This window comes from Otolemur garnettii, unplaced genomic scaffold (assembly GCF_000181295.1).
Source record: "Otolemur garnettii isolate 467f Iridium unplaced genomic scaffold, OtoGar3 scaffold00099, whole genome shotgun sequence".
Taxonomy (NCBI): Eukaryota; Metazoa; Chordata; class Mammalia; order Primates; family Galagidae; genus Otolemur; species Otolemur garnettii.
Genome location: NW_003852494.1, coordinates 2225179 through 2235819, shown reverse-complemented (window position 1 = coordinate 2235819; position 10641 = coordinate 2225179). Strand labels below are relative to the sequence as shown.

The 10641-nt window shown below is 50.4% G+C and overlaps 2 protein-coding genes across 3 annotated transcripts in view; one reads left to right on the top strand and one right to left on the bottom strand.

Moving 5' to 3' along the window:
• Positions 1-1242, top strand: part of RHOF (ras homolog family member F, filopodia associated) — a 15815-nt gene extending 14573 nt beyond the window's left edge. The window contains exon 5 of the mRNA XM_003796006.3: positions 1035-1242. Coding sequence (XP_003796054.1) covers positions 1035-1199 — 165 coding nt within the window. The 3' untranslated portion in view covers positions 1200-1242. The remainder of the gene's footprint in view (positions 1-1034) is intronic.
• A 324-nt stretch (positions 1243-1566) lies between these two features.
• Positions 1567-10641, bottom strand: part of TMEM120B (transmembrane protein 120B) — a 50160-nt gene continuing 41085 nt past the window's right edge. Inside the window, exons 7-12 of one of the 2 annotated variants that reach the window (XM_023516842.1) lie at positions 8213-8278; positions 7644-7705; positions 5935-6027; positions 5062-5126; positions 4685-4753; positions 1567-1669 (exon numbers count right to left, since the gene is read on the bottom strand). In XM_023516842.1, coding sequence (XP_023372610.1) covers positions 1583-1669; positions 4685-4753; positions 5062-5126; positions 5935-6027; positions 7644-7705; positions 8213-8278 — 442 coding nt within the window. In that variant the 3' untranslated portion in view covers positions 1567-1582. Of the gene's footprint in view, positions 1670-2313; positions 4308-4684; positions 4754-5061; positions 5127-5934; positions 6028-7643; positions 7706-8212; positions 8279-10641 lie in introns of those variants that run through there. The other variant, XM_003796005.3, reaches the window with a different exon arrangement.

Sequence of the window (10641 nt, the reverse complement as noted above, 5' to 3'; positions counted from 1 at the left end):
TTGTTTGGCGGGTCCGGGCTGGGGATTCGAACCCGCCACCTTAGGTGTACGTGGCTGGCGCTTTAGCCGGTTGAGCTATAGGCGCCGAGCCAGAGTATCTCTTTTCAACAATACTCAATGTCAGCAGCTAATAAGTGAACCAGTTTACTCAGCTCTTAGGATTAAGCCATCACTAAAGAATACAGGAAATATAGGATTCTAGAAAAAGACAGTCAAACCAGTTTTCCAGGGTCTCTGGTCCAAAGGGTTAACATTCCCCCAGAGGCCCAGAGAGGTTAAGTAGCTTGCCCAGGGTCACATAGCTAACCTGAAGTGAAGTTAGGATCTGTCCTAGCCACTCTGGCTCCAGAGTGTGTGCTCTCAACCACCATCCAGTCTTGTCTGCCCAATGGGATGAGCAGGACAGAAGCTTGTTTGAACATAGGCTTCTGCTCCCCACTAGAGTCACAGGCAGATCCAAACTCTGTAGGCTTTTGGGAGAGGCAATGGAGGATAGATAGAATAACAGGAGCACAAAGGAAAATTAGTAAGAAACTTTAATAAAAAGGAATAAGTCTTGATAAAGATAATTTTATTTTTTTAGATTTTTTTATGGTAAATTCATTTTTAAAATAATTTTTTTTGTTTGTTTTTACTGTACTAGCAAGCTCAGTTGCTTAAATTGTGCTTCCAGGGAAGGGAGAGAGGTATATCAGAAGTCCTTGCTATCTTGAGGCCTCCCAGTTTTTCTCCCAAGTCTGGGAGAGACACTTAAGAGAACCAACCCCAGCTCCCAGAACCCAGCAGCCTCTCTCTCTGCCTGAAGCCTGGCAGCGGCCAGGGCGAGGCCTCATTGGACGGCATCAGACAGACCCTGTGTTCCATCCACAGGCACTGATGGGGCCCAGCCCTGCAGCAGAGAAGAGAGAGGGCTCCAAACCAAGGCTTCTACCCCTGTTCAGCTCCCAAAGTCAGCCTCACTCCCCTAAATCTATGAGAAGCATCAGGTGGCCTGGGGGACTCCCTCACCTAATGCTGGCTCCTCCCCCACCTAGGGCCTGAGCGCCTGCCAACAGATTCGAGCAGCACTCTACCTGGAATGTTCTGCCAAGTTTCGGGAGAATGTGGAGGACGTCTTTCGAGAGGCTGCCAAGGTGGCCCTGAATGCTCTGAAGAAAGCACAGCGGCAGAAAAAACATCGGCTCTGCCTGCTGCTCTGATCCCAGGGTGGATGGCCTTCATGACAGCACTGACAGGGCCCAGATCCCCATCCCCAACAACTCTCCAATACTTGGTGTCTGGGCCCTGGAGTTAGACTTCTGGAACATTGTGGAATTCTGTTTCCCCATCTGGGGGCTATGACCACAAGCTTGCCTCCAGGCTCCCACTGGAACATGGTGGTGATGAGGGTGCTGGATTCTCCTCCTTTTGTGCCCTGGAGCCAGTGTTTGTCCCCAGGACCCAGGAGTATACTCAGCACAGCCACCTACAGCCATGTGTGTGCTCCCTGTGCAGACCCAACTTTGCTTGAAATTGAATTTACATCTGGTAGGGGGTACGTGTGGATTTGGCATTGTTCCACCCGGGCGCCCCACTGCTCCTGTCACCCGCCTCCGTAGGCTCCCGAGATAGGCACAGCTGTATCCTGAGCTTCTTCCTGTCTTCCGCCCAGGGGCAGCAGGGCCAGGGCCTATCAGGAGAACACAGGCAACAAGCCCCGGATAAGAGGCTGCCACCAACCCTACCAACACCTCCTGCCTGTGTCCCCCATGCAAGAGGTCAGCCTTAGCCTTCAGCTTGGCCACCATCTGTGCAGAGCTGGGCACACCTGCACAGAGGGAAAGGAAAGGGCTCTTAGCAGTAAGATGTGCACCCCATTCCAGCCATCAGCCCTCTACTCAAGGTCTTATCCAAATTCCCATTGTCAGAGACTCAAGGTGAAAAGTGCCATCTGCTCCCTGTGTGATCTTGGGCAAGTCAGTTCTAGAATGTTCTCATCTGGAACAAGACAGGATTGGGCCATTTAAATAGTCATCTAGGCTCGGCGCCTATAGCTCAACCGGTTAAGGCGCCAGCCACGTACACCTAAGGTGGCGGGTTCGAATCCCCAGCCCGGGCCCGCCAAACAACAATGATGGCTGCAACCAAAAAATAGCCAGGTGTTGTGGCGGGCGCCTGTGGTCCCAGCTACTTGGGAGGCGGAGGCAGGAGACTCGCTTGAGCCCAGGAGTTGGAGGTTGCTGTGAGCTGTAATGCCACGGCACTCTACCCAGGGGGACAGCTTGAGGCTCTATCTCAAAAAATAAAAAAATAAATAAAAAATAAATAGTCATCCAGCTACCTACCTTCTGTCTCTCACAGCCTCTGCTTAACCCAACATGGGGCATGCAGGCCTCCGAGAACTAACGTGATCAACCCCCTGCCCACACAGGATGGCTTCTCAAAACCAGTTCACAGAATCTCCTTTCAGAAGGTCTGGGGTCAGAGGTCCAGGACTTTTTCAACAAATACCCCAGGTGATTTTAATGCCCAGAGACTAAGAGTTGCTCTGTGATGGAGTGAGTCTAGGAGTTGGTATTGCCTATGATAGGATAATGGTGTCAGGTGGCACCTGCCCTCCCCACCATCTCTTGCCTCAGCACCCCTTGTGGGCTGCTTCTCAGAAGTCAGGCTGCCAAGGGAAGGAGATCTGAAAGCTCCCCACCCCATCTAAGCTCCCCAAGGCCTTGCCCTCTCCTGGGTAATCAACCAAGGACTTATTCTGGAAGGCCTCATGAACAAATGATAGTCTTAAGAGGGAAAAGTCAGCAGACTACAGCCTGTGGGCCACATCTGGCTACTGCCTGTTTTTGTAAATAAAGTTTTATTGGAACACATCTGTTCATTTATGCATTGGCTTTTGCCCTACAACTGCAGACTTGAGTAGTTGCCACAGAGGCCATCTGGCCATTAAGAGACAGTTTGCTGATGCCTAATCAAGGCAAACCCAGGTGCCTGACAAGGGGAGCAGGGAGTGGAGGGGCCTGTGGCAGAGTGGGGAACCAGGCACCCAGTTGTACCCTGTGGAAACACTGCCAGATCCTTACATTTTTCTAGGGAAAGCAGAAATCTGAGTTTTTATTTTGGTTAAAATATAACTAATTTTAAAAATTTAATCCCTTTGAGGACCAAATAAGGCATGTCTGTGGACACAAGCTGTGAAGTCTGGTCAAAGTGGATGTGTGGAGAAATAGTTACTTGCAGCTGAGCCCACAAATGGGAGAAGGGACAGGACATTTAACCAAACACGCTGGCCTCCCCCACCCCAAACACAACCTGACACTAGGTGGGTGACCAGCAGCCCTGCCCTGACCTTGCAGGGTGGCCTCTGTGGGTGAGCTTGCTCAGACCCCACCATACCCCCACATTCTAGAGCCTCTGAACTGGAGGAAGAGACATGGAGAGTTGAGAGACCTCCGTGATAGCCTAAATGCCAGCCAGCCCTGAGGGTCTTGGTGTCACTCCTGGAATATGTACTGCAGGAGCAGACAGGTGGGCTGCAGGGGGGTCATCAGGCAACCTGAGAAGGATGGAGCTTCCAGGGTCACTTGGAGCCCACACCTGCTGCAACACCCTCAGGTGGTGACCCTCGAGTCTCAGAACCTCCCAGGTGGCCACAGGTGGGCAAGCCAGGAAGCATAAAAAGCACGCAAAGATGGACAGTGGTTCTCTGAGAACTTGAATAGCTCCCGTTACAGGGAGTGGAGCTTACAGCAGAGGCCAAGGCCTCAGGGGAGGGGACGCTCTATGGGCATGGGCATGGAGGGCTTCATTCCACCGCCTTGCCTGGGACTCAGTAAGTAGCAGGTCAGCAGAAATCCAGCCCCTGCGAGGCACATCCAAACCCTAAGGTGAGGGGGGTTCAAATGATAGGAGTGGGGACAGAGGGGCTCCCTGAGGCTTCAGGCCTCTCCCCCAGGAAGACTGACCCAGTCCTGGCTGGGACATCAGGAGGACCTGGTATTAAATATGTTATAAATAGGTGGGTGAATACTGTGCGCACAGGCAGGGCTCACATTCCTTGTGTCCAGCAGGGACCAGGCCCTACAGTGTTGCCACTGGCCCCTGAGATGGCTATAGCCTGGCACTCCTGGAGGCACTCAGCAGCCCAGGTGCCACCGGGCTCCCCAGCAGTCTCAAAGTCCAGGAGCTCAAGGGGCACAGGAGTCTGAGGCTCAAGCCTTCTTGGTCTTGTTTCTGTTCTTCTGGAGTTTGGTGTGCACGACTTTGAGTGTGGTCAAGAAATTGCCGAGGAAGAGGATGAGGAACGTGAGCGCCAGCACAAACACCTGGGGCGCGGGGAAGCAGCAGCCCCCGGGCAGAGAGGAGGGGAAGCCTGGGTCAAGAGCCCTGCAGTAATGCCCAACCCTGCACCCCCAAACCCAGCCAAACTGCCCTCCACTGGCAGTTCTGCCCTCAGGAGGCACAGATGGGGTGGGTCCTCAGGGTCGGGCAGGGGCCTGGGCAGTGTGCCACGGGGAGAACCTCCTTGGGACTTAGAAATTCTTCATGACTGCCTTCCTTCCCTCCAGCCCGCCTCTCTGGCAGCAGGGCCCACACTGGGCTGGGGGAGTTGGCTAAGGACAGACCTCTCCCAACACAGGCCCAGCCCTCCCCAGGAACCACCTCCCTCACCCCCATGCCCCTGCATACACACAGCCCATACCTGCCATTCTCTGCATTCCTCATGGCTGGAGAGCTCGAACAACGTGACTGCATTGTAGAGCTGCCAGAACTACAGAGAGGGAGGCAGGTACTGCTTACTCACCAGTTCCCCTGGAGACCCATGTGGAAAGCCAGGGAGATGGACCAGGCCCCCACAGCCTTGGGTATCAACCACCCGAGATACTGCTGGCTCCCCAAAATGAAAATGCAAGTACCCTCAGCCAGAGCCAGTCTGCCCTTGGTGTCCCTGGGCCCAGAGGGCTGTCCTAGCCCTAGGGCCCAGCATGGGGAAGGTCATAGAAGGAAGGAGAAGCCTGGAGACCTGTTCCTGAGCATCAGCCCAGGCAGGAAATAACCCACAAACTCCCAGGCACTCACGTGGCCACAGAAGAGGAAAGGCAGGAGGAAGGTGAGGCCGCGCCACATCCAGGACTGGAAGCCTTCTGTGGGGAGGAGGGAGTCGCGATAGGCCTTGTGAGGGGCTCAGAAGCCTGCTGCCCAACCACACCAGTCACCTTAAGACTAGCCAGGCACAAACACCACGTCGCATGGGGGCAAGGGGTAGCCCCCACCATGACAATAACAGCCCCTGTCACTAGGCCTGGTTCTTCTCATTCCTAAAGTCGCCACAAAATAAGCGGGCCTAACAACACTCACGGAATACCAGGCACTATGTTGTTACTAGTTTCTTTAATAGGCACAAAACTTTGCAGTTGAGTCTTGACAAAGTACGATAATTCGATGGAAATGACCATCTCAAAAATAGCAGAGTTTTATTAAAAATAGTTTCCCTGAAAGTTTGGACAAGGCTGTCTCCAAATCTTTCTGACTCTCATGAGTTAAGAGAGCTAGGTATGTATCCCAATTTATATGTTTATAGTATTCCTAAGTAGACATATTATACATAAATTAGATGCATAAACAACACTAGACTAAAATATTATGTACATTATAAAACAGATGAAAAATAGACACTTCAAAGTAATATGACAGAGGCTCAGCATGAGGGCCTTGTCAGCTGAAATAAAATCCATGATGAATTAGGAAAAGTGATTCAGATAGTGGATGGTGCGGTGCCCGTGGCTTTGCTGCAGTGGTTCTCAACCTTTCTATTGCCTCAGCCCTTTAATACAGTTCCTGTGGGTCGTGACCCACAGGTTGAAAACCACTGCTTTGCTGCATGGTAGGTCTTGCCAGGCGGTGGTCCCAGCACCTGCCCCTCCCACTCCACCCTGCAGTCCAGCTACTCACCCACAGTGAGATCCAGGTGATTCCTTTCCCCTAGGGCCCGCAGCCGGTAGAGGCAGCCTCTCTGGTAATAATATTGTAGGAACTGGACACAGCCTGCAGGGGGAGCACAGCAGCTGGCTCAGGACCTGATGTCACCTCTGCCAAGTCCGCAGGCTGGTGGGACTTCACTAGCCAGAGGACAGGGAAGACGCCCTGGTTTCAACCCTCTCCCAACCCCTCACTCACAGACTTTGGTCTGAAACAGGCTTTATCTTTTATCCTAAATACAAAGACAGCTCAGGTACATGAGGACCCACCTATACCCCAACTAGATTAGAAACTTCTGGAGTTTTCCTAAGCATACAGTAGGTACTCAATAGTTGCTTGATGTAATGTAACATGTGCCCATGCTGTTCAGGGAGCTGTGTGCAATGCCAAAACACAAGAGAGTCCCATACAATAGGGTACTTTATAGTTGCTAAAAATGAGGAAGTAAGGAAAGGGAAAAATAGCTGTGATAAACTGTTAAAATTTTAACAATTAACAACAGAAATTTTAAAAGTGGGTTATAACAGTCAAGTTAATGTACAGACCACACATCTGTAAAATATACATAATGCAATATGTTTGGAAAGATATAGATCTTTTTTTTTTTTTAATTACTGATGAGCCTCTTTATTTTTATTGCAGTTTTTTTCTTGACCAGCGCCAGGTTTGAACCCACCACCTCCAGTATATAGGGCTGGTGCCCTACTCCTTGAGCCATAGGCACCACCCCTAAAAGACATAGATCTTAATTAACACTGATCACCCCAGAAGGTGGGATCATATACAACTTCCATTCTTGGCTTTAGACATTTACATTTGTTTTCAAGCAGGGTTTGTTTTTTTTTTGAGACAGAATATCACTATGTCACCCTCGGTAGAGTGCTGTAGTATCACAGCTCACAGCAACCTCAAACTCTTGGGTTTAAGTGATTCTCTTGCCTCAGCCTCCCAAGCAGCTGGGACTACAGGTGCCTGCCACAACGCCCAGCTATTTTTTTGTTCTTGTTGTTGTAATTGTCATTGTTGTTTAGCAGGTCTGGGCCAGGTTTGAACCTGCCAGCCCTAGTGTATGTGGCTGGCACCCTACCTGCTGAGCTACAGGGGCAAAGCCTGCAAGCAGGTTTTTACAGAAAAATTAATTTGTATTTTTTGAAAAGACAGTATGCACACAGTATAAAATTCAAAGAGAAGAGACAAGCTCTTGGTGAAAAGTGAAATCCTCTCCCTGTCCCCAGCCATCCAACCCCCCCTCCCCAGAACCTACAGAAGCAATACTTGGAACCAGTGCTTTGTATACAAACCCAGAGCTATTCTTAAATGAAAAAAAGAATATATATTTCCATTTTGAGGACTTACTTAAAACTTGGAAACAAGGTTAGTGCCCCGAACACACCATTCCCAAACGTGACAGCTGGTCTGCCAACCTGGGGAAGGACAGGCCACGGCAGAGGCACCAGGGCTGGGTGTAGGCCAGGCTTTCCTGATCCCAGGATGGGAATTGGAAGGTAGGATGGAAAGTTGATCTGGGCAGGGAGACAGCTCTTGTCTGGATTTCTAGGACCCTCCCCTCTCTAGTCTGGTATCCCTTCTACACAGGCAGACAGAGATGTCAGCTGGGGCCTCCCTCAGTGAAAACCACAGGAAGCTATTTCCCTCCCCAAAGCTGAGGAAGAGACACTCACTCTGAAAAATTGAAAATGCTAAAAACTGATTTCGGAACTTCTGATAAATCGGTCCATTAGGCCTGGAGAGAAGGCAGGGACAGGAAAGAAACAAAGGTGAGGTGTGCTGTGAAATCAGACATTCATCCCGCCCCACCTGTTCCAATCAAGAGAGAAGAAAAGGTTTTCGAGTTAAACCACAGTCCCCAGTTTCTGCCCTTCTCTGTCCCTGATACTGGACCAAATTGTGTCCATTGTCCTTTCCAGAATTAGGGGAGCCCACATAGTCATGCTGAAACCCAAGTTCCTGCCAATCCCTCTGTCTCCTTTAGTGCCACAGCCTTGTTCACTTCCTGTCACTTCCACCCCAGGCAGCCAGAGACCCTGAAACATTTCCAAAAATCCCTGGGAAAACTCCCCAATTGGCATGGCAAGGCCCATAGGCCAGGGATGTAAGCTTGTTTCTGCCTTGCCACCCAGGCCTCCCATCTGGATCAGTCCCACCCATCCCATCCCCACCCCCTAGTTCCCTAGCTCCACATTCTAGCTCCCTGGGGAGGCACAAGGAGGCACAGCAAGGAGCTACTCACCAGGTCAGCATCACTCCAGACAGGAACGTGGAGACGTAATGGTGAGACACCCACCAGCCTTTAATTCTCAGGGAGGAGGAGAGAAAAAGAGGTACTCAGCCAGGGGGGACACCCAGGCATCTGCCTCTTTGACTCCCAGCCCCCATGGGGAGGGATTGTCCCATGGCTTGGAAACAGCTTCTCAGAGTAAGAAATGAACTGAAGCCATAACCTTGCCCTTCTCTCTGTTCTACAGAGCCATATAGTCCCATACCTGCAGATTAGTCCAGAGACCCACTTGGACTTCCAGGAGTCGCCATAACCCTCAGAACACATCTTGAACCTCACCTGCCTTCAATCCCTGCCTTCCCATCCTTCTCCCCAGAAAGAGGTGCGCGAAGCATCTGGCTTTCCCTGGAACTCACCAAGCCTGATGCCACCTGAGGGCCTATTTGGACTGAATTGTATGTACCTCCCCAAATACCTATGCTGAAGCCTAACATTCCCCCTCCCTAGTACCCTAGAATGTGACTGTATTTGGAGACAGGGCCTTTACTAAGGAAACGAGGTAAAATGAGAGTGGGTCCTATGCCAATAGGACTATTGTCTAGTGCGAAGAGGGAGGGACACCAGGGACATATGTGCACAGAGAAAAGGCCACATGAGGACACAAGGAAAAGGCACCAACTGCAAGTCAAGGAGAGAGGCCTCAGGAGAAACCAACCTTGCTAGCACCTTCATCTTGAATTTCTAGCCTCCAGAACTGTAAGAAAATTAATTTCTGTCGTTTAAGCCACTTGGTCTGTGATTTTTCATTGTGGCAGCCCAGCACAGTAACATGGGCCTTTGTACTTGCTTTTTCCCTGCCTAACTTCTGGTCCACATTCAAGTTTCAAAGCAATCGTCACCTCCTCAGAAAGGCCTCCTCTGACCACCATATTCTACTACAGCCTTACTTTGGACTACGTTACCCCATTTCATTTTCTTCATGATGCTTACTACTGTCTGAAAATAGGTATCATTTTATTTGAGCCCCCATCCAACATATAAGCTCTAGAAAAACCCCAATCTTGTCCATGTTATTCCTCAAATCTGTGACACCTGATTTCAATATGTGTTATGCAAATGTGTTGAATAAACACACACACTCCTCTCTTACACATGTGCACACACACATACACAGCTACAGCTTTGGAATTACCCTACACATGGTGGCATCTCACCCCATCTCAGAGACAACTTCTTCCCAGAAGCCACACTCCCCAGACCTGTCTCCTGCCATCTCAGTGACAGCTCTGGACTTCATTCTTCCAGTCCAGAGGCTGTGAGGACTGTTCTCAGAACTCAGCACTCCCCCCGCTTGGAGCTCTCTACCCAGTGTGAGGAGCTGGTTGTCACCTCCCCATCATTGTCAGGGGCAGCCTTCCAGTAAAGGAGTTAGACCCTCAACCTCTACCCTTTAAAGTCCCCTGGTTTTCCCAAGCTCCTCCTTGGGAGCTGTTATCCAAATGTGTACCAGCAAACACCTAGGAGCAGCCAGCTCCTCCTCCCACAGAGTAGGCAGTTGGGACTGGGGGTGCCTATGGGAACAGTAATCACCCTTCATCCCTTTAGAACTCCCTCTGGAGAAGACGGGGGGCCTGAGGCGGGAGATGGAGTTCAAGCTGCTGCTGCTGCTCACAAAAAGAGGGAACCCTCAGGATCTTCTGGTTTGGTGGAGGACATATTGGATTAGGCTCTTATTTTTTTTAGAGATTAGATCTTACTCTGTTTAGAGTTCAGTGGTGCATTCATAGCTCACTATAGCCTCAAATTCCTAACATGAAGTGATTCTCCCACTTCCACCTCCTGAGCAGCTAGGACTACAGGGGTGTGACACTATGCCTAACTAATTTTTTAAAATTTTTTGTAGAGACAGGTATCACTATGTTGGCCAGGCTGTCTCAAACTCTTGGGCTCAAGCAAGCCTCCAACTGTGGCTTCCCAAAGCTCTTGCTTTCTTATCTTGGCTCCCAGACCAGTACCTATAGAACTGTTTGATCACTGGCTTCTTAGAATGCCACATGACATTCCAAAGTGTGGCTCTACCTGGTTGTCTACCTGGTTGTTCCTCAACTATTGCTCTAAATGCTGTTCTAACATCCATGTGGAAGTCCCCTAATACAATAACATTGTTTCTCCATAGTGGCTACCAGAAGCAGATAGCTGGGTCAAGGAGTCCACATTGTCACTTGTAAAACTACCTTCCAGGCTTGACACCCGTATCACAGTAATTACAGTGCTAGCCATATACACCGAGGGTGGTGGGTTCAAACCTGGCCCAGGCCAGATAAACAACTATGATAACTGTAACAAAAAAAATAGCCAGGGCTCGGCGCCTATAGCTCAACCGGCTAAGGCGCCAGCCACGTACACCTAAGGTGGCGGGTTCGAATCCCCAGCCCGGACCC